Source organism: Rhamphochromis sp. 'chilingali' (genome assembly GCF_963969265.1).
Source record: "Rhamphochromis sp. 'chilingali' genome assembly, chromosome: 22".
NCBI classification, from domain to species: domain Eukaryota; kingdom Metazoa; phylum Chordata; class Actinopteri; order Cichliformes; family Cichlidae; genus Rhamphochromis; species Rhamphochromis sp. 'chilingali'.
The window spans coordinates 18978626-19002758 of record NC_137950.1 but is presented as its reverse complement, the minus strand read 5'-3'; the positions used below and the strand labels follow the sequence as shown (position 1 = coordinate 19002758).

The 24133-nt window shown below is 40.3% G+C and overlaps 1 protein-coding gene across 3 annotated transcripts in view; it reads right to left on the bottom strand.

Annotated features, from left to right (window-relative positions):
* adkb (adenosine kinase b) overlaps positions 1-24133 on the bottom strand; it is a 131769-nt gene that overhangs the window by 23740 nt on the left and 83896 nt on the right. For 2 of the 3 annotated variants that reach the window (XM_080873504.1, XM_080873505.1), the window contains 2 exons: positions 21666-21836; positions 86-121 (listed from right to left, as the gene is read on the bottom strand). In XM_080873504.1, the coding sequence (XP_080729630.1) occupies positions 86-121; positions 21666-21836 (207 nt within the window). The remainder of the gene's footprint in view (positions 1-85; positions 122-21665; positions 21837-24133) is intronic. The other variant, XM_080873506.1, reaches the window with a different exon arrangement.

The window sequence follows — 24133 nt, the reverse complement described above, 5'->3', positions numbered from 1 at the left end:
ATCAATCACTGTCCAAAAAGAACTTCATTATCAGCAAAAATAAACCTTTAGGATCTTTTTAGTGTGCAATTGCTGGTCAACTCACCTCAAAGCCCAGCTCTTTGGCAAACGTGGCCGCCTCCTGGAAAAGATAAGACACAGACAAATGAGCAGTTAATTACAGAGTCACAAACAGAGCACAGTGTCGCACACCAGACGTGAAGTAAAGACATCTCGCTTCCCTCCGCTCCTCGCATGTCTGGCCATTTTCACTTGAGAATAAGTAACCTGAGTTAGTGTTGTTCTGCCAACTCCTGATTTAATAGGCGTGCAGCCCACCCATTTAAACTACAGCCTGACATCATCTCATCTTACCAGAGCAGCGTGAGATAACACCCCATCAGCCTCCAGCCTTGAAACCACCACTGAAACCATGAATATGTGCTAGTGTGTGGGAATCCCCAACACTTCAGGCATTCAGCGCCCACTTTATGTTGCTTTAGTCTCCTAACAGGTGCACTTAAACGTTTATGCAGGCTGTAGCGAGTTAATCGCGAAAACCGCTCACTGACGCCGTTTCATAGTTTAATGTAGTCTCCCAGTGGTCGCAGGTACAAGCTGGTGTTAGTAAAAAAAAATCTAAAAATAATACACTTATAGCATTACAGGGCTCACAGAAACATTTAAAGTTTACTTCTATAACAAAGTATATTTAACAGCTAAATACACTGTAAAAAAAACATTTTAATGCATTCTCTGTAAAATTACAAATCTAAAAATATATTTAAATTTAATACATAAAACAATTAAAACCAATGGAAAAATATATACGGGAACAACTTCAAAGTAAAACCTTTTAAGTATCTAAATAATGTTTTATATTATATAAAAGAGATAAATCACCAACTGAATGCCAAATGAACCATATCTGAAATGGGCATCGGCTGGAAAATGAAAATATACATTAAAAAAACCCAAAAAAATTAACCAATAAATGATGCATTTAAATACACTCAGAAAAGCAGTACTAACTACTGCTATAATTGATTCGTCATATTGTGCAGTCGTTAATGTAAAAAAACAATGAAGCTGTCTTCCAAGAACATGAACATTATCTGCAGTGTGGTAAGCTGTGATGTACAACATGTGAGTAATAAATAGGCCGTGTTACGATCCTCTAACTGATGACAGAAGCCGTTGCCTGTCAGCTCCGAACGATGTCACAAATTGTGACAGACAACCTCCTGCACTAAATTCACTTCTGACCCCAGACAGGATAATAAGTTGATGCTATGATTCTAAATAATCCAATTATCTGCAGGAGGAGGGTGTGTATGGGAGGGGGTGTGGTGTTTGTGTGACCTTGGGGAGAGGTTGACAACCTGGTCCTCAAACAGAAGGGGAGGAGATGACATGGAACAATAAGGTTACTGGTCCCTGGAGGAAAGCCTCATGGCTCCCTGGCTTGGATCAACATCACAGCACCAGCAATATGTCAATTCATCACCCCACCCTGCGCCCCTCACACACACAGGCTAGACAATTAGCTGCTGTAGTCGAGAAGCAGTTCTGTAATCAGCAGAAGGTAGTGTTCTCTTTTAACCTCTCTTTGCCTTTTCAATCTATCGAGGGCTTGGGTCTCACATTTATTTTCCTTTATTTACAACCACATATTGACTTTTCTCCTCAGGAACGCTCCATCACCAACTAGCACGAGGCAACGCGCAGGGACAAGAGCAGCCTGGAAAAATGTCTTGTCAAAACAGCAATATTTCATATCAAAGCATTTAAGAGACACACGAGTGAAGGCTGGAATAACTATAGTGCTGCCGAGCAGTGCATGGCTCTGCCTCTCTCTCTCTCTAGTTAGCAGCTATAATATTTGTGAGAAAAGCCTATCGAGAGAGTGTGGGTGTAAGAAGAACAGATAATTGAAGCAATGTCTATGAGCCACATGTGTACAGTGTAATCCCTTTTAGGAATTTATTAATTTCTAGTTGTTATGAATGCCAGCATCAAAAATATGTTGCGCTGTAAAGCTCGGCTAAAACTAATATACTGCTATGATAAATATTGCATGGCGGTAAATATGCAATTACCGAGACTACCCATACAGCCAATAAAACTGGAGCGATGGGCAATTAAAGCCACTGTTCCTTAAGGAGCTTATAGCGTTAATATTCAAAAATCTTATGTTTCAGGCTGCGCGTGTTGACATGTGCTGTTTTGGGATGTTGTGGTAGACGGTTTTTAAAATGACGGCCCATGTGCTTCTACAGCTGTTGCAGCAATGACAAGTGCTTGGAGTGACATCTGGGCGAAATCCTCTCGTGCTCGAAAGAAAGGAGGGGGAAAAGAAAAGGCATCTCGTTTGTTCAGAGATTGCTGTGATTGCACGCTCGCCTTTCATGATCTCCTTCGAGTCCGATTCCAAAAAAGAGAGACAGAGAGAGAGGACTCTTGCAGATCTCAGGGCTTGCATGTTCTCCTCCTTCTCCTCTTCGGGCAAACAAGGTAAAAGATAACAAAGCAGGCAGAGTGCATGAGCCCTCTGCAGCCATAGTTAGTATAAAGCTATCAGAATGTGTGAGATGTTGCTGCTGTCAGAGGCTTAAACAGTCAAAGGGATATTTTTAGAGAGCTTAAGCTAATAATCCAGAGCCCCGTCGGGGGGGTGGCGGGAGTCTACAATTTCTTTGCCAAGCAAAATGAAAGAGGAAATACACACTTCATGCAAAGGGCAGTTTTAAAAGTTTAACACTTTGTTTTTTATGACACTGTAAGTGACAGGAGCCTAGCGGGCCTTAAACAGTCAGAGCAGAAGCTGTATGTTGCATATTTTCTGTGAAGTTATTTATATCGTATAGACATTTTTCCCCCTCCCTCCTTTTAATGAAGTTAAACTGCTGATTTTGCATTCAATCTGAGAAACCTGCAGTCAACTGCAATTTCTTTTGTCGCCTGGGGGAAGTGAACAAGCTATGAACATATGACTACAAACAATATTGTTAGCAAAAAAGTAAGTTATTTACATAGCCCATAGACAGAGGACAATTTCCAGTATTTGGAATCATATATCGGCCACAAGAATGTAATCCTCTGCTTTTAGCTCAGTTTTGGCCTCTACCAGCTTATTGTAGAAATGTCTGGCTCTTGGGATGCTACATTAATTTAATGAAATAGTTGCTGTAAATAGGCTCTGGTGTTATTTTTTTCAGTTGTGGAGCAACGTGTAAAACGTGTAGGTTTGGGTAGATGGTTGGGGAACAAAGATAATAAGTGAAAAAAAAAGTGCTGAAGGAAACTGCAAAGTTGAATAATAATTTTCCATTTGTTCACCATTATGAATGAAACCTAAGACTTTATTCTTTCTTTATTCCGTTAGAGTTTCCTGATCAATTTTACCTTTTAGGGTAAAAAAAAGAGGCCTAGACAAGCTTTCAGAATCACCACAGTCATCTTTGTTTCTCTGAATAGAACAAAAAAAACTTTTATAAGTGTATTTTTGTTTTTTTGAAGATTTCTATTTATTTAAAGTTCCTTTTAGTAATGTACACGTCAATAAAAAACCTGGGGGCAAAACAAATTCCACTCTGTAATTTCCCTCCTCCAGTTTATGGATCAAATATGGAATTAATCACGTTTTCTGTATTTGTGTGCGAATGTAACTGATACATATTTCTCTTTTTCTACTCAGTCCATATCTTAATATAAATGTTGTATACAGTATGGTTTATGATGATCCTGATGAAGGCCAAGTTTGTTCACTCACCAAACACTTTATCATGCACACCTTAACAATACCGCATCAATTTTTCAGATGAACTGGTGCTAAAAAGATGCTCTGAGATTTTGGTCATTATTGACATGGTAGCAACACACAGTTGCTGCAGATCCACGATGCCAATCTCTTATTTCACCACAACCAAGAGGTGCTCTATTAGATTGATATCCAGTGAATGTGGAGGCCACTTGAGTATAAAGAACTTATCATCTTCAAGAAATCAGTTTGAGATGATCTGAGCTTTGTGACATGGAAGCAGCCATCAGTAGGTGAATACACTGTGTTCATACAGATGGACATGGTCAGCAACATACTCTTTAAACTGTGCCTACTTTGTACCAATGGGTTCTAACTGAGCCAAGTAAACATCCCCTACATCTTTACACCACCATCTACCTAAACTGTTGATACAAGCCATCCTTTAATGTTGTTTATACCAATTTCTGACCCTACCAACTCAAACTGGGGCTTGTCAGACCAAGCAATGTTACTATTTGCAAATAATTCCCTGTTCCCAGCAAATACGAGATAAACCCATCGTAGTCTTCTGCTGCTTTAGCCCATCAGCTTCAAGGATTGACATGAGATGCTCAGAGATGCTCTTCTGCATGCCCTGGCTGTAACAAGTATTTGCTTGAGTTGCTTTTGCCTTCTTATCAGCTCACTGCGTGTGTGGATATTTTTCTTTGATCATCATAAAGACATTTTCACCCAAAGAACTTTTGCTCCCTGGATATTTTCTCTTTTTCAGATGATTCTCTTTAAGAATGGATGTGTGGAAAAATTGATTTGCATTAACCAGCAGTTGTAACTAATAAACTGGCAGTTAAGCGTGTATACTACAGGTGTTGCTAGACCTCATAATGAATTTGATTCCAAAAGATTGGACAATTTGGAACCGGTTCTCAATTCCTATCCTATCCAAATCATTTAATGCATTGCCAGTTAAAGTACCACTACATATAAGGACACCCAAGAGAAAAGAAATTAATAAAACTGTCTGAGTCGTTAGCTTCCAGGATAAAATATTCCCAGTAGAAAAAAAAACACCAAACAAAACAAAGCAAGTAGTGAGGTTTTTTTCTCCTCTGTGTAACAAGTTGTCGAGCATATGTCACAGCAGGAGTGCGTCAGGGAAAAAAAATCCAATTTCAGTGTTTTAAAGAATCTAAATCAAAGAGCAAACCTCAGTGCTAAGGTTAATAAAAGTTGATAAGCTGAAAAGCGAACTCCCCCAGGCTACTCAGAAAATAAGCATTTATTTGACCGTTAGCCCAAGCGATGCAGAGGCAGAAATTGAATTGTATTTGACGTTGTGGTTTTTTATTCCTGGGTGCAGCCCTGACAAGTTTTTCACACCAAAACCTCTGTTTTCTTCTTCCTCTATATAGCGGCTCATTTCAAATACCTTAAGGTTTTAAGGAACCATAAAGAAGACAACAGTTTTCTATATGTAGAAATGATCACGCCTGTAATGATATTTGGAAATGACTGATCTTTAGAAACCATTTAAAATAAAGTGAGCATGACTGGGTTATAACACGTCAAATAATTCAGCCACTTATCACTACTCACAGATATAAGTATATGTATATAACAATGGCATATGGCGTGTTTTTGTCATTCCCTACATGTCAGCGTAAGACATCACTCAGGCGAGTCAGACAGCTTTCATAAATGCCCAGTATAAACAACATCTGGCATTCAACTCAAGTGTTTCCAGTCAGATTACTACAGTATACATTACAGGGCAGTGGGTGGGCGGGTGGGGCGGGGGGGTTGGAGACTGAATAACTAATCAAGACGATGACATCGGAGGGGAGCATCAGTGTCCTTGACGTGGCCTCGGGGTCACAAACATATCTCCTCCTGGATGTCAGGATGTCAGCCCTCAGCACGAGTCCAGGTGCTGCCGAACAGGAAGCTGCCACCTCAAAGATATGCGGGCGGATAACAACCACAGGTGATTATTAAAACGATCATGCAAGCTGATAGCAACTCACTCATGCTGGGTGGAAAGAAGGCAGCGCCCTGCTACTGTGCGGGACAGATTAGGATGAATAAATCACCTGTACCGAGCCCTCCTGAAGCTCCCAGGAGAATGCAGCAATTCTGCTCAAGCATGACATGCCACAAACATGGGGGTAAACACACGCAGGAACAACACACTCCAGAAAGCCTGGAGTCGCTTTTACTGCCTCTGGGAATTTACTCAACAGCAGCTGATGGTATTTCACTTCAAGTTTTACTGAGCCATTAAAGTGGCATGTTTCATCTTCGCCTTGATATTTTCGTACATTCAAGTGCAATCGCTCAGATTTTAATCTGCAAGTCAGTGTATGTTTATAGACAAACTTACATCAACTGCTTTAATCAAATCCACAGAAGAGCTTTCTCAAACTCTGAAATGTGTTTGAGTCACGCCTCATTTCTTTATGTTTTGCTAGCAAAATTGGAAATAGGTAGAGTGATTCATTGAAACATGTAGAAACATCATGGAAAGACACTATAAGAGGCAATATTCAGTCAATATTTGGTAAGACCACATTTACTCTTCAGCACAGCCTGAACTCTCTTAGGCAAGCTTTCTGGTCAATTATTTTAAGTAACCTTAAGGAATAGTTCTCCAGGCTTCCAGAAGGACATTCAAAGCTCTTCTTTGGATGTTGGCTTCCTTTTGTTCCGTTCTCTGTCAAAATGATCCCACGCTGCTTCAATAATGTTGAAGTCTGGGCCTGGGGAGGTCGGGAATGAAGCCATTTCCAAAATATATATTTTTTATGGTGGATCAAAATTAGACGGTACTTTTCTGCATTCCTAATTTCATCAGTTTTGACAAGATCTCCAACACCGCTGCATGAACTGCAGCACAAAACCATGACTGAACCTCCACCGTGCTTTACAGATGGCTGTACACATTCACTGTTGTACGTCTCTCCTGACCTCAAACTATCATTTTGGAAATCATCACTCCTTCAGACTTGTTACCACTAAACTTTCAGTCCAGGTCTTAAATAATTTTTATAACTCAACCCTTCCTTAAGAATGGCTTCTTGACAGCCACCCTTCCACTGAGACCACTTCTGATGACATTTTAGTGAACAGTAGATGGATTAACTGAACTTTGATGGAGATTTTGTTTATCTGCTGTAGTACAGGTATATAGTATAGTTGTCCAGTTTCCTAAAACTTTTAAAGATATGCTCCTCACCATGACGAGATATGCCAAGTTTTCCGCTAACAGCTCTTTGGGAATCACCTTGTTGGTGTAAAAATGCTATTTTATGCCTGTTAAACGTTATATTTAGCTTTTCTCATAACTTCGACTAAAGAAATGGGAACAACTCGTGTATTTTTGCTACAGCCTGCTTGTAACAAGGTCCCTAAAATTTTAAAAGTGGTGCTCCCATTGAGTTAGGTGCCTTTTTATGCTCATAGAACCAAAAAAAAAAACATTCCACTGAAAACATTTAGCTACAAGGACTGAAATGAAAAGGAGTGAAAAAGTAGCCAATGTCCACATAAAAACTTTGAACTTCAGAAAACCTTGGCAATTATTGCTCAAGACCTCTTAAAATTTACAAGATAGTCTGTCTCTTTGGAAGGGAAACTCTAATAAAGATGCTAGGTTATAAAATTCCTACACTGTAAATGTCATGCCATTGTGCTTTGGGTGTATCTAAAGAGAATGTTTCTCATTGTGTAAATATTGCTCAGTGATGGTAAAAAAAAAAAGTTATCAGAAAGAAATGCTATAGACCAGACCCTCCAAGTCTTAAACAATGGATGGACATTGTGGGGGAAAGGATGATTTTCTCCCTAAAGTATAGGAGAGACACCTTTATCGCCTGTATGTCAACCTTGGGACAAAATTCTGAGAATATCATTTGTAACGATGTTTGCAGTATCCCACCTGTTTGTGTTCTTCTAGAAAAATAACAACTTTTCATTTAGCACGTATATATATATATATATATATATATATATATATATATATATATATACACACACACATACATACATATATATATATGGCTTAACACTTGCACATTATTTCATCACCTAAAACTGTTTTCTATTATCTTTGTTTTTTATTTATACATATCTTGAAGGACAGTTATTAAAAAACATGACTCACAGAAACACCTGTCAAAACTGATTTTTTTTTTTAAAAAAACAACCTTTTTCCCATCTGCTGTCTACAAGATTATCTATGGTATGAAGACAGCTAAGTCTCAAATAAACATATGCACCACAGAGCTTATGCTTTTTTTATTGACAAATTTGGCCAAACTGACAAAGACTAGATTTGATTTTTTCCAAGTTTAGCTGATTTTTTACTCCTTGTTTTACTCTACACTGGTGTAATACATATTTTTCTAAAAAAATATTGTGAAATATGTCTCTCAACAGGTTATGTTGTTTTCTGAGATTTTGCTGGTGTACCCATCAACATAGGTTGGAGTCAGGCAACCGTGCTTAGAAATTTGACTTCTTTTTCTTTCTGGTTTTTGGAAATTAAGCTGACAAAGTTCTGCTAAAGAACAATACAGGGTAAAATTATCATCACTGGTGGCACGATAATAAGCCAATTTATCTGACATTTCTTACGAATAAAATAGCCTGAATAAAGGAAATAACCAAAAATCATTGAGCTGAGTTTTTTTTTTTTTTTAATCTAAAAGCAAGTGCACAGTTAGACTGAAGCTTTCATGTGTCCAATTTCAGCAGTGCCCTCGCCTGTCAGTGCATTATACACCTCTAGCAACAGCATCTGCTCCCATCTTTCTTGGTCTACCTACAAGGGCAGGAGAGCGGTAGTAAGCCTATGGGGATGGAAACAGCACCTACAGCACAGGTCCAAAGGTTAAACAATCAGAAACATGTGCACTACATAAATATCTTCTCTGATAGCAATCACAGCAGGGAAAGCAGGGTTTGCATAAGGAGCTCCGAACATAGGATGTAACCTTAGATAGAGCAGGAGGGACCAGATGGGCATTCAGTGCATCTGCTGGGGCTAATGGAAGCAGTGGCAGCAGCAGTGGTAGCTTTGTGCTGGGGGGAGTTAGTTATCAGCCTGATGGCCTTATCAGCGCTGAGGGCCTCTATCACACATCTCACCTCTGGACTCAAACAAGGGGTCAGTACACAACGTCAGACTACCAGAAACCGGTTATCTCTCGAGGAAGCGGATGAAGAAAAAACAGTGGATGAAGTGTTTTAGCTCAGAAAGAGCAGCTATTAAACAACTTCTTTGGTCCTTGTGAGTCTCAAAGAACTCAAATTACAGCACGATTTTTTTCAGTCCTCTTTTTGTTTTTTTTTTCTCTTTGCTGGACCATAGGTTGTCTTGATACTGATCTCTCTGCCTCCTCTAGCTTTCTCTAGCGAATTATTCCAGATGTTTTGGATCTGTATCTTTTTGCTCCATAATCTTTAGTGTGTTTTGCTGTCTTGCTCTCTCCTCTGCATTCATGTATATCCTATATTAGTGTTGCCTCGTATTTTTTCTTTGTCCTTGCAGGCCTCTATACTGGGGAAGATGCTGTTTTTCTTTGGTTCTTTGGTTGCTTCTCTGATAATGCTAAAACTCATAGATCACCATATTCTTCTACATCTGTCCATACTTCTGGTATGCTCATCACTGGTCCCTGCTGTAAATTTAATATGGTGCTCTAAACTTTACATATTTCTACACTAACTTTGTAATACTGTGCTATGTAAAAAAAAAAAATATATATATATATATCTTTTAAATAAATAAAGATTCATCTCCGTGCTTACAACGATCTTGGCTCAATAGATATGACGTCTCTTTGACTCTAAAGGTGAGCCAGCAAATTAAATCAGCACCTCCATTCTTGCCTTTATAATGTGAAATCTGCTAACCCAACTCGCTTTTGTCTTCCTAAGTGAAGTTTTTCTTTTGCTCCAGTAACTTTTATTGGTGTACGTTTGTTTGCTCAAGGTCCACTTGATTGAATTTTTCAGGACTTGCAATTTCCACACTTAGAGGATTACCATTTCATACGCATATAAAAGCAACCGAATTTCAATCTTGATTCCTGTTCTTTGGGGCACCTTTTTCAGGGTCAATACATCAATTTATCTTACAATTTAAGTTATAGAAATAATATCCTTGGGCAAAACTGCGAGTTAGGAATTGTTTAGCATTCATGGAGTTTAAGTTCCCTCTAATTAAATACCTGCTGCCGAAGGCCTTGAAAGCCTATTCTTTTAATCAGTGACGTGATTCTACATGAAGACATAATAATGCTGTTCATTTCATGAGATATTAAGGTATTTGTGCTTTACCTTCGTGCCTCTGCTTTATTATTCCAACTTAAAACAGAATGTGTGTGAGATTTCTTTTTTATGTGGCAAGAATGTAACAACCTAAGAATCTGATGAAAACACACTTGCGTATTTCTTGGAAATATGACTTGGTTGCCTACTGATTTCTACTGAATAGATTTTTCTTTGACTTTCTTTATTGTTTACATCTGCTTTATTAAAAAAACGGAACTTGTGCAAAATGTAAATACAAACCTTACATTTAAGTGACAGCAATACAAAGATAACACCAAATGATTTTACTATTTCTTTTTTTCATAATTCAGAAGAGAAGGAAGTTTAGTTTAACACCTGAACCGTCTCGCTCGTCTCACCCCAACTGAGCCTGGTTCTGCCAGAGGTTTCTTCCTCTTAAAGGTGAGTTTTTCCTTCCCACTGTTGCCAAGTCCTTAATCATAGGGGATAATCTGATTGTTGGGGTTTTCTCTGTATTATTGCAGGGGCTTTACCTAACAATATAAAGTGCCTTGAGGTCACTGACTGGCACTACATTAATAAAACTGCAAAATTACCTAAGATGTCATTTAGACTTGTCTTGACTAACTGGACCTGGTCCTGAGAGTCTTCAGTGACAAGAAATTATACCTGAAATCTGCTATGATAGACCTGACGCTTGACTTGGACTAAATCTGTCTTGGTACTAATTCTCAGTAAGGTTCTGCAATCAACTGGTGCAGCATAAACTTGAGGCTTGATTTGGACTTTTGTCTTGCTGAAATAACCAAAGATGTCATCTGAATGGTTACAAATGTTGCTCAAAAACCTCAAAACCTACTTCTTGGTCCCTGCTAACTGCTTTTATTATGTTGGAAATTTGCTATCATGTTTGTGCAACCCAGTATGGTTATCCTGGTGTTTTTCCTCTTGCATATTTCATAGTTTTGCCGCTGTCTTATTCTGTGGAAATTTCACTTCAAATAATGACCTTTGAATGGTGGTTATGTTGAATGGTGATTTTTCTGTCTGGATAAATGACTTTTTGTTGAAATGTGTTTTAGGAAAAACTTTTGATGAGGCTGAGACCAACTTCCTTTCAGTCCATCAATTTTTCGCAGCTTATTATCCAGTAAATTCAACAGACATTTGGTTGCAGGCGGTGCAGACAAAGGTCAAGAAAGCAAACAGCTTTTTTTCTCCCTGCAGTGAGCTGTTGAGAACAGTGACCATACCCTCCTGTGTATAATAAACATGCGAGCATTTGGCCTGCTCTATTTACCTCCTAATGAGAAACAAAGATCTGCTCTTGAGGGACTTGCATGCCTCAGACAATGAAAAACCCAGGGAGGAAAAAAACCTCTCAAAATAATTCAAACCATTTGTGCGCACAGGGGACATGAGATCTTTGAATAAACTGGCCATAGAAAAACTGAGACGATATTCAATATGGTATCTGTCAATGTGGCCATATTCCAGATCAAAATCTGCACGGCAGGCACGGCCCCCTTCAACAATAAGGCTACATGTATGCACAGATCCCATGCGATACGTGTTGCAGGGAAAGCAAATGAACCACATGGCTCATCTAGAAGGAAATACTTTGCACGTTGCATGACGACTGTAAATTAGAGAAAACAATCCTTTCATTCACTTCAAGTGGAAACAAATGGACGCTTTCGTTTCTAAAATAAGCTCACAGGTTCATTGTCCATGGAACAACTAATTAATTTGGTAGTACGGGTGAGTAGATTACGCTTGTTGATTCTGCCTTTGTCAGTTTCTTATCCAGAGAATAGGGGAGTCCTCCAAACGATACTGGAAACCATGACAGTATAGTCTGGACTGTCGGAATACAATCATGAGTAGACAAAGGCAAGTCCTCCCGCCAACTCTGTGTGGATAAGAGGATTGGAGATGGCGGGGGGGGGGCGCGAAGCAACCAGCCAAACTCCAAGCAGCAGTGATATGGGAGGAGGACGGGCATCGGGATTGTAAGGGCATCTGGGAAGCCCGCCGGTGTTCGAAGTTCTGTGAGTCGCTCTATAGCAACAAGCTGATATCCTGCACTCTCTCCTGCTGCGACAGAAATATACTCACCTCAGCACTAGCAGTACGTGGGCACTATTGATCTGCTCCCAGCGCAATATCTCCTCTTACATCCATAATTATTCTCCTTCAGAGAACTCCAATGTGTGCCCTGGCTGCACGACTGGCTGGCTGGCGGGCTTTCTATCTGCCCCCTTGTTAAAGATGCTCTATGGTCTCACATTTCACATTGCACTGCCAACGACCCCCCTCTTAACCCCGGCATTTTCAAATATTTCATGGTTCAGTCCCAGGGTTGGGGAAGGCGGCTACGGCACGGCACAATTACAGTGGTTAGTCGGACTCCTCTGGTGGAGCCATGCTGGCTCCTAAAGTACCATGGCTCGCAAACAGACAGCCAGGAAAAACAGAGGAATGTCAGTGAGACCATTCTTCTTCTTCTTCTCCTGCGCCGAATGGCTCTCTCTGCCTGCGCACACACAGGACGACTGATGGCTTAACAGCAGCAACACTTTCTGTGATTGAGTAAAGTAGTTCCCAACCTCTTCGTCTTACAAATGAAAAGTTAGTTCGCAAACAGTAAAAGACACCTTTGCTCTTGGTTTTCAACTTCACCCTCAGTGCATAAATATTTGTGAACAACTGACATTAGCGATTCATTCTGCTCACGTTGCAATCAAATGGGTTAGAAATGTTTTTATATCTAACGGATAAACATCTGAAATGCTCATCAGTTCATTTTTTCGTGCTTTCATGCTGTTGAACTGGATGACTGTATTCAGGCAGATTGCCTAATGATGATCTAATCCAGAGGTTCCCAGTGTAAAGTTGGCTATACACCTCATGCACGCCTTTGCTGCAGTGTTTGTTATACCACTGAGATTTAAGCTCCAGTTATACTTTTGGCATTTACTTTCGGGCTATTCCATTCAGTTTCTTTTAACTTCCTTTTTTCCCCCTTTTTATTTCGTTCCGTTTATTCCAGAGGACGGTGGATCAATATGATGTAAAATTCCAAAAAAATAGAGCCATGCTTGAATTATTTATGTAGTTAGAGACACTTTTACAGAGGTGGAAGTCAACTTTGCAGTTTTTAACAATCTACATTATAAGATGCAGATAGAGATTTTAGGGTCTGATTACAAATGCCTAACCTTTAAGCCTGTGCACTTGGTCAAGGTTATTATCAGTTTGTTGCATGTAACAGAGCCCTGGTTTTGTGTTACAGTCTTGTTTAGTGAGCTTTTTGTAAATCTTTAATTTTTGTTATAGGTCAGTGTTAGTTTCAGGAATGTTTTTCCCTCAGTGTTTCCCGTCTTGAAAGCATCATTTGGTCCTCCTGTTTCAGCTCTCTTATGTTAAGTTAATTTATGTTTCTGCATTTTTCCAATTAGTTTTGGTTCTTAGTTCCTGTTTTATTTTGACAGTTTCTTGTCGCAAGTGTCTTGTTTCTAGTTTTACTTCCCCCATCTGCTTGACTGGCTTTGATTATTGTCACCTGTGTCGCGTTACGCTACTGTGTCCACATCTCCTAATTGCGCTCATGTGTATAAATAGTGCTGTCTTCCCTGCTGTCTCATCTTCTTTTAACCTCACTCCTTCTACTTATTCTCTTATTTTGGACTTTTCATCATCTGACATATAATATCAACTTTTATTCAGTCAGTCTCTTGTGTCTACATTTGGGTCCTTATCTAGCAATTCATGACATTTCTAAAAAATGAAACATATCCACACACTTTTACATCTGGAGACTATCCCAGAGGACGAGAGACAGGTTACACCCTGGACTCCAGAGAACACAAAGATTCTCCATTTTTGATGACATCCACAGCGATAATTGATCGAAAATCACCAGTTAACCTAACATGCATGTCTTTGGATGAGTATTATTTATCCTTTTGCTGTAAAACTAATTCATGTGGGGATTTGTGCCCTCTCAAGGCCATCAGTAGTTTAATCTGACAGAAAAAAGTTTGTGACGATGGCCTCAGAATGAGAATGTCAAATTTCACCCAATTTAACAACAAAAATGAACACATACTTTAAAAAAATAAATACATTTCAGCTTCCACAAAGAAATAAATCTTTTTTTATAAATATTTTTTTTACTTTGTCATTTTTCTTTTTTTTTTCTCCAATAGCTGGATATTGCACAAAATAAATGATTTTTGAACAGTGGAAGCTTAAACTTTAAAATAAATAAAACCTCTCAAAATATGTGAAAAGATTTTTTTTCATCCATATCTGAAGCTACATTCGATATGAAAAAAAGTCAAGGATGTAGGTAGCTCATGCACGAAGCACACATCTGGCTCCATAAGCAAAATACTGTGGCTGTAATTTCATGACTGAACTTCCAATAGTTCCAAAATTTGGTATGTGATATATATATATATATATATATATATATATATATTAAACAAAAGATCTACTTTAATCCGCTGTCAGTGTGAAATGAACATCTAGCATTTATGTAACCTGATGAAACATGAGACTCAGGAGGAAATGACTGATGCAATTAAAGCAAAGTACACACGACAATTAAGGAAATTCAACAGTGCCAACATATTACATATTTTTTTTAAATCCAAGAATGTTTAATGTGATTTCTTATCCCCAGCTGCATGTAATAGTGATTATAGTAGTGAGAGAAGAAGAAGAAAAAGAAAACAATTGATTTCAATTGTCTTGGGGAGGGCGGATGTATGAGGTAGTATTCAGGAAAAGAAAAAGAGAAAAGAAATAAGTAAAAAGAGCAAAAATAAAAGCAAGGCAGCCTTTGCATTTAGCCAATCATCACAGCTAATGCGGCTATGACTCATCATACAACTCACTGACTGTACGTCACACTGAGGGTCAATGTACTCTGGCGCTGAACGAAAGGCATGTGACTCATCACAGAAATAGCACATTAAATTAAAATTCAGTTGTGAAAGACACAAAGGAGAGCGGCAGCTAATACTTCATGTCTTTTCCTCCAATGACACATTGTGATTGTTCCGCTTCGCCGGCTTTAGAGATGGTTCTGTGTTCATCCTCCCAGTTGGCCTGTGGGGCCTTGTGAATAAACACATAGAGGTTAATGTCTCATGTTCTCCCCCCACCACCACCACCCTCGTTCTCTGCAGACAGCTCTGACAGGAGAGGAGAGAGAGAAGAGCCTAAAAGGAAAGCTGTTTCAGTAACACGCTAATCTGACTCTCGCATCTCTTTGTTTTAGGCAGTAGACGGCATATTTTCCCCAAGCTACCGTTGAGAAGCACATCTCGAGTCTGCTGTGGGTGAGCTGTCAAGGGGAAACTCTTTTTCCTATTCTTTTTTTTCTTTTTCCTCTTTTTTTGTGCAAAAAAAACACCCATCAATACCCTAAGGGCCCTTTAGTGAACTTGCCATCACCTACACATACTGACAGCAGAGAGCACGTACTTCCACAGTCCCGCATACGTCACTGAGGTGATAAACAGCCACGGGTCTCACCACAGAGATAAGGCTTCCAAGCAGTCTATCAAACAAACAAAGCCAGATGACGAATCTAGAGAGATGTTAAGAAATGACGCCGTATTGCCCATGTATCTCCTCTGCCACCCTTTTTTTCCATTCACACATTGACAGACAGACAGACACACACACACACACACACTATATATATATATATATATATATATATATATATATATATATATTTATTAGGGGTGCAACGATACACAAAATTCACGGTTCGGTTCGGTTCGATACTTTGGTGTCACGGTTCGATATTTTTTCGATACAAAAAAAATGTTCATGCCTTTTTAATTTGTCATTTATTAAAATTATAAATATATATTTTAATTCAAAAGTACAGTTTTTAAATTTAACCCTAACCCTTGTGCGTGTTTTTTATTTTGACAGCGAATGCGCACCTGCGGACCACTTATGTGCAGCCCTGGTTATTTAGCTTGTCATATTGCAGCCACAGAAATTCTTTTGTCCATGAAACCATAAAGCTGCACTTTCTTTTTGCCTTATAGTCTGATTTGTCATAACTTCTCCGTTTTGTGGTAAGCTTTTCTTTGGCTGTCACTTCTTCACCCTGACCTGTCTTATTTGGCTCAGCAGAACTAAAATATATATCTGTTTGTGAAGGTTCTCAGTCATCCAGGTCATCGTAGTCAAATATAAATCCTGCTGCTTTTACACACGCACTCACATTAGCTCAGCGATTCTCTGCGCGATCAACCTCTCACATGTTTAAGCTGCGGGAGATTTCACTTGTCATGTTTGCATAGTAAGCTAACGATTAATAAGACGATGTCAGAGGAATTGGTGCACAAATTATCATCACTCACAGATCAGTGCTGTCGCTCTCTATACACAGTTCGCACGATTGCAAAGTGAAAGCAAAAAAACAAGCGCAAATTCAAACGCGATTTCAATATGTCACATATTGACAGTGGCTCACCGATGCCAATGACATAATTACCCAGCTACATTTCTGAAAGAATGCAAAAGCATTGACATATATTTTTCCTACAATAGCCCGACAGGCAGGGAAGAGATAGATTTTGGTAGCCCGACTGAAAAAATCGCTAGCCCCAGGATGTCAGGCTAGCGATATTGCAAGCCCTGTATCTGATTGAGGAATCACTCATCTTTGGAAAAGAGAGTTTATTACAGAGAAATGTCTCTTTCCAAAATAAAAGCTATACTATCCGCTTCTTCTGGGCTATATTCTCAGCAGCATAAGGAGAATCATGTGCTAACAGCTGTCTAAATGACTCGGCTAAAGTTAGTAGCATGCTTGTTGTTTTTGTCTTTGCACTAGGATGATGTCGGCGTAAATGTGCAGTCATATTCGTCGTGTTCCCACTAGTGCTTTCAGGTTAATCTCGTTGAAATGACCTTAACACCACAACATGGCAAATCTCCGTTAACGAGCTACCGCCGATCGCCCCGTGCGTGGGGCTAGACGGCCAACACGTTAACGAGCAAACTGCGCTAACACACTAGTTCCCACCCATGTAATTGAGCATTGCATGGCACATCCAACATACTGTTTTACTTTAGTCCATGACTCGCTTACCTTCAGGGTCATACGTCACATGAAAACCAAAATAATTCCAAACGCCAGATCTGAATGAGGGTGGGGGAGGTGCCCTGCGCTCTTCCTTCTGACTATGCTGTCTGTGTTGAGCGCTCAGTGGATCTGCGCTCGACAGTGCAGCCTAGGCGGAGTAGTCGAACGCAGATTCACTGAGCGCTCCACACAGACAGCATCGTCAGAAGGAAAGTTGATAAAATAAATTACAAATGTTGTATTGTTCGATACATATGCGTACCGAACCGAAAGCACTGTATCGAACGGTTCAATATCGATACGAATATCGTTGCACCCCTAAAATAAATAAATATATATATATATATATATATATATATATATATATATATATATATGTATACACACACACATACACACTTGTACATCTACTTTAGTCTGTCCTGGAAAAATCATTAGAGATCCCCCCTTCCACCCCATGCACACACAAATACGCACAATGCATGTAGATGGAGAAAAATAGGGCTGAGAGCCAAAAGACCTGAGGGGCTTTTCATGACAATAACCTTCTGTGGAATTGCTTGTATCCCTCCACCTAGATCACTGAGAGGTGCTGAAGGATGGATGGGAAAATAAGCAAGATAACCATACAAAATATTAGGCGAGGAACATTCGCACAAAGTACAGAGGAGGAAGAAATCCGTGTCATTTTGCTCTCATGGCCTGGAGAGATGGCAGGCTAAATGCTCTTTTAAAACAGCTTGAACATTGAAATGATGATGGCTCCTTTTGCCTCGGCGAAGCACATTAATACATAGCCGAACGCCATTTCCACTTTTGTTAAATGGCTCACCTATTGAGTATTCAATTACAATGGCTGTCTCTCGTTTGGAAGACGGGGCTGGGACCCATATAAATAAGCTCCCTCTGAGTGTGGAGGTGCAGAATGCATTGGACAGCAATGGAAAGCATGCAGAGCTCCTGTATGGGGGTGGTATATAATGTTAATGGCTGAGAAGTGAGGAGGTTGTTCGGTACTGGCTGTGGGGCAAAAAACTAAGCACATCATCTGCAGCACTGTTTTATTAAGGAAGCGCATTTTTAAAACATTCTGACAGGGGAAGTGAAGCCGAAGCACACGGACTGATCTAAATTGAGAAAGCTGTGAATCCTGGCTAAAAGAAATATCAGTCAGGGTGAATAATTCAGCCTTGATTAATCGTTCCATTTGTCTATGATATGCCTAAAATGCCACAATACAAATCCACCAGTAATGGTCCAGTCCTCCCTCCCCCCCCATTGTGTGGTTTATCTCTCATGCTCAAATAGCAAAAGCAAATTGTGGCTAATTTTATCGGCGAATCCACTGGCATGTGGTTTTTCCAGCGGTAATGATTCCCTCATTCGGGCCTAATTAACTGCGGCCATTAAATGGAGGGAAATGTAATGCCCTGGGTTCCATGTCAGGTAGTCAGAGGAGGACAGCACAGGAGGACTCAATTAGGCCGGTGCTGTTCCCAGGTTATCACACGACATGTTTGCCAATTAAGAGAAGTAGCGTCTGATGTCTATGCGCCTCTGCCGGCACCACCTCCGAGGTCCTGCCAACGCAGAAACCGCACTGCCCCCCTCCTCCTCCTCCTCCACCTCCCCTCAGCAGTGAAGGAACAGACACTACACTATGCCCCAAAAAGGCAGTAATTACAGGATGGATGGGAGACTGTTATATAAGCACGAGGCTGCCGATAGAGCAGGCAGGGCCTGCTGATGCCAGGTTTAAAACAAGTACCAGCAGTTATAGCAGAATTACCCAGGGTAGACTCAAACACAGACACATTTCAACATCAGAAGCTGGCAGGAGAGGAAAAACAAAACAAGAGAAGAAACAGAGGCTATTGACATGTTTTGAAGTCTGCCGTGTTGCAAAACTGTTTGGGAATTTAAAAATGATTAAACGTGAGTTGTGATCTGGCTGAAATAAGTTCCCAGTCGTGGAAAAATAAGGTGGCAATCAAAAACGATCTCGCTCAAATTTATTACATGTCATTTTCAAAACATGAGATCTTACAGCTGCTTTAAACATTTTTTTCCCCAAGTGAGACTAGCTCTGTATCGTGACTCAGTAAGTGTGGGAGAGGAAGGCAGAGACAAGCAGACACATTAGCCTTCCCTTATGGCACATTCTGCAAGGCTATAGGAGTCAGCCTGCATGATCCTGACTGTCACTGACTTGTTATGAAAGCATCGCGGGCTGAGGGTTATCCATCACATTTGGGGGTGGAAGCTGGGGCGAGAGGACGGCCGGGGGGGCTGGAAGGGGCAAGCGTGGGCGAGGCGGCTCTGTTGCCTGTCACTCACCATGCACCACTGCATGACCGGCAACCTTGTCTGGCTTGTGCACAATGGGAGGTCTGGGGCTCGACTGTATGAGCAGTCATTCCCCCCTCCCAGCAGCCAATACAGAGGTGAGGGGGTGGGGGAGCCAAAAGGAGTCAAAACACTCTGGACAGGCATTAGTCCTATACAGACCCTTGAAGATCTCACTGCTTGAGGCGGCTGAGCAGTTAATCAGCCCTCTGTTTCTTTTCACTGAAACTCTTATTTTGGTGTTCTTAGCCAGGTTCAATTTCAGAAAGCGAGCCCTGACAGAGTCTCCGAAAGATAATCTACTTCAACAAACATACATTGCAATTATCCGGAGTCATTAAATCGTAATGACTGGAGGTGTGAGCAAACTTCTTAAACAAACAGTTACAGTACCACCCACTAGAAAATACATAACGCTTGCAAAATGTACAGCACGGTTTAAGGAGACAGAATCGTTCCTCACAGCAATTAGGAAGCAAGAGAGAGAGAGAGAGGTGCATATGTAAAAGGGAGGTCTTATGTTGGGAATGGAAAAGAGGGGAAAAAAGCTGAAGTCAGCAATGGCAATAAATCCTCAAATGCTGAGCAGTTTCTTCCAGCTCTGTCCCGGTCTGCAGACCCCATCTCTAACCTGAAGACAGGGCTCTGTTTAGTAACTTTAGCAGTGGGGAGGCAAGTTCAGCCCAGTGAACATCCACTCCACTTCCCTCTGCTTTGCGCCTGCCCCCAAAGGTGCAGTTTGTCCTCAGAGTTAAGCTCGTCTGCTCTGTTAGAGGATACTTCCCAGCAGCAGCACACTCTGTGACCACAGCTTGACCTCAAATCACCTACTCGCTTCCACAAAGCGGAGAAAAATCGATAGATCAACTGGGATGGAATGGTGACGCAAGTGAGATGATTGATTAACGCGCTCGGTTTTATTCATCTCTTAATAGTGAGCGAGAAGTGAGACGTTAAATGGATACTGAGGAGAGCAATAAGTGGAATCAAAGGTCGGACACAGCCCTTTGATTTTACTTTAAACATGGCGACATATGAAGCACTCAGACAGGACGAACCCCCAGCGAGAGAAAACACAGAAATGCGATAAACAGGTGTTATAGTTCATTGAATAACACTAAACTGTTTAAGCAGAAAAAAAGGCTTAAGTAAATAAATGATTGATATCTCCACACTTTCATATCTGAGTGTTTAAGAACATAGGTAGTTTATGTATAATATCTATATCAAGAGTATTATGCTTCAGTTTTTGTTCATTCAATGCTACTGTACTAAATCTGACACACGCTGTGGTGAGACAAAAAGGCTAAATGCGCAATGTTAGCGTGACTATGCATAAAGCGGAATGATTTCACATTTTATCGACTAAAAAACAAGAAATTGTTGCACAAGGTAAAATTATACATACAGGCTCAAATATATACCCCTACTAATATTTGGTTGAATCTTCCTTAGCAAACTGAACCTCAACCAGATGCTTTTGCTGACCCTCAACAAGCTTCTGGCTTAATTCTGGCTAGATATTTCACTGCTCAAGTTCCTCTAAATTGGTTGGTTTCTTGGTTTGGACCTAAGTTTTAAGCATAGTCCACAAATTTTCAATAGGGTTGAGGTCAAGGCGTGTGGAAGCCAATTCCAGATGGTTAATGTTAGCCTGCTTTATCCATTTCAGTTTGGGATCATTGTCCTTTTGGAAAATCTGATTGCCACCTAGCTGTTGATTTGAGGTCACATTGAAGGATTTGGCGGTAATCCAAGCTGTCATACATACTGTTACAATGGTGACCATATTAAACCTGGCTAAAGTGCCACCTTATGAGGTCAGCATTTATTCAGGTAACGTCTGTGAACCGAAATCTCAGGCTTCAGACTGCTCTACATACTCCCCATGTATGACGTCAAAGAGAAGAGGGACATCCTTACTATGGAAATCTCATTCAGGAGCAGCAGCTGTGCACTTGTAAACCTGCTGTTCACATCTCTTGTTTGCAAAGTGCAGCCAATCAAAAGAAAGGAAGAGGGAAAAGCAGCTAAATCAGCTTGTCTCAAAGCCAAATATAAGAATTTGTCAATTTCAATTGTAAAATTTGCAAAAACAAATATAATAAGCTGGAAATATCTGTCCTAAAGAGGCTTGAATGCACGTCTCGTTTCACTTACCGTCTCGTTGCCGAACAAGATGTCGACATAAGGCATAACCTTCATCAAGGGCTCTTTAAAGAATTGGCTGATGAATGGTGCCGAGAGGTTCATGCAAAAAATGTTGTTCTTATCGGAAGCGTGTCTTGCCACCTTGACGATCGACTCCGGGGACACAGTGAGGAAAAAACCCTGAAACAAGAGAAAATATTTACTACATTATAATTTCGTGGGTTTGACTGACATCAGCTAAATCAAACAAATTAATCTGTACAGTGCCTGCGCACAGGCAGAATTATCAGTGTTTTGACAACGGTACATAGGCCCAGAAATGACTGAACTGTAACGGGCTCCTGTGAACTGAAACACTTCCAACAGCTAATTTGTAGGTTTTGGATTCTGACGAGGTAGTTTTAGGGTGACATGGCTTGATAATCTTGAAATAACATAGCAGCCAAAGGGCAGGAAAAGGAAAAAAAGAAACTGCAGTGCTCAAACACTTATCTGAAATGGTTTCTTAGAACATAAGCGGAGCAACAAAGAAGAGGAAAAAGGACAGGAAAAAATCCATCCAGGACAAAGCCTGTGGCTGAGCTCCAAGGCTTGTACTGGAGGAAGCAACATGCACATATCCGATGATAGGGCGAACAAAAGTCTTGTCTGGACTCTCCTTACTTGGAAACAAGAGAGGCAGGCCCACTCATTGTGTGAATGAATACAAATCAGGTAAGAAAACACCTTTGTGTTTCAGGTGGAAACCTGAAGCGAGACTCTCCTGCAAGCCACACAAAAACACTCCTCCTTTGATACTGATCTTCTTAACCTTGTTTTTCAGCAACAAGCTGCTCTGTAAAACCACTGTGTCACAATAGGGGCAAAGGGGAGAAGGAGGGGGGGGGGCAAGTTTCAGCTCATTGATACATTTAATCTTGCTGAAAAGCTTCCATTGTAGACTACAGTGCAGTTCTCATTAAAGCACTATGACATTTGCAGCAATAGAGGAGCGACCTCTATGAAAAAGAACAGGGTATAATACCAGTGAATAGAGGGTGACTGTGTAGTCAATCAAATGTACAAGGCATTACAATGCAGCCGTGCTGAGGTGAATTTTTTTTATTATGCATTCATGTGTCATTCTGCTCTCTGGCCAGACATTTTTGTTCCTCTGATGAGCTTGTACGTCCTGCGGGCGTTTTTCTCGGGGGAAAAAAGTCTTCAGGTTGAGGCTCAGGTCATCCTGTGGTTGCTGGGTCACAGTACCATCTGTCGAAGACTAAAAAGGTGTTTTCAATGGGTCCGCCGGCACAAAAAGAACTCACTCTGGGCTAATGGCCCATCACTGACCCTGACATTTTTCTTTTGCGGTGTGCCAATGTGTCAGAGGAAGGGGAGATTGTTTTCTGACACAAATGGTCTTTTTTGGTAGTTGAAAATAAACTGTCATGGTTACCGTAATGTTAACGCTGATCAAAGGCCCGTGGCTCGATCAAATATCCCGAGGGGTGGTGAACTTTAAAAGCCAGCTTCTCTAATCACACACTGGCTCTGTGTAATTTACTTCTAACCTCAGTACCACTGCCAGTGCTATTGCATTAAACTGCTCAGAAATGCAGCAGATTAAGTGATGTTTGAGTGGATTATAAGCTTGAAATACTAAAAAAAACAATTTATACTTATTAAACCTTCAAGTCCATTTTGGTGCTTTGGATAAACTTTAACCTCAATGCATTATGTTAATTGTCTAATTAGCACGATATGTTTATTAATATGTTATTAATGCTATACAGTTTTCCTAACAGACATCTGGTTAGGATGTTTCAGAGAAGAGATGTTTCATGGGCTATGAACAGCACCTCAGTATGTGAATGTAAACAAACACATAGGAGGAAGAATAGGTGACAGGGACACATCGAGATGATGACAGCCAGGAGGAGAAAGAAGCCTTCACTAAAGGGTGAAGGGTGACTACTGGTATGAACTTTGTTTAACTGGGTGTCTGCATAGCCATTTTTATTTCTGAGAAAAAGCTATTAGGAGGAGCGTGTCAGGCTACATTTCACTGTGTGTTATACTTGTATAACTATGCATGTGACAAATAATAAAGAACCTTGAACCTTGAACCTATTAGTATACTAGTCTGGTAAAAAGTGTAATGTTTATGTAAATTATTTATTACTTTGGGTAACAGTATATATTACTGTTACATGCACACACAGGTAGATCCTAGGGTCCTTGCAGGTTCTGATCTGCCTAGCCACCACCTAGCAATGGGCGAAAATGACTCACTTTTTTTGCATTTCTGTACCTAAAACGTTCTAAAAACATATAATTTTTCATTTCAATGCAATAACATCTCATTTATACACACAAAAGCTGATATATGCATGCCTTGCAACCATTTAGCAATAGGCTAAAATGACCCCTTTTTGTGATATTTGTTTTATGCATGGGCATGTAAAGCAATCCTTGTGAATTAAAAGCTCAATCTG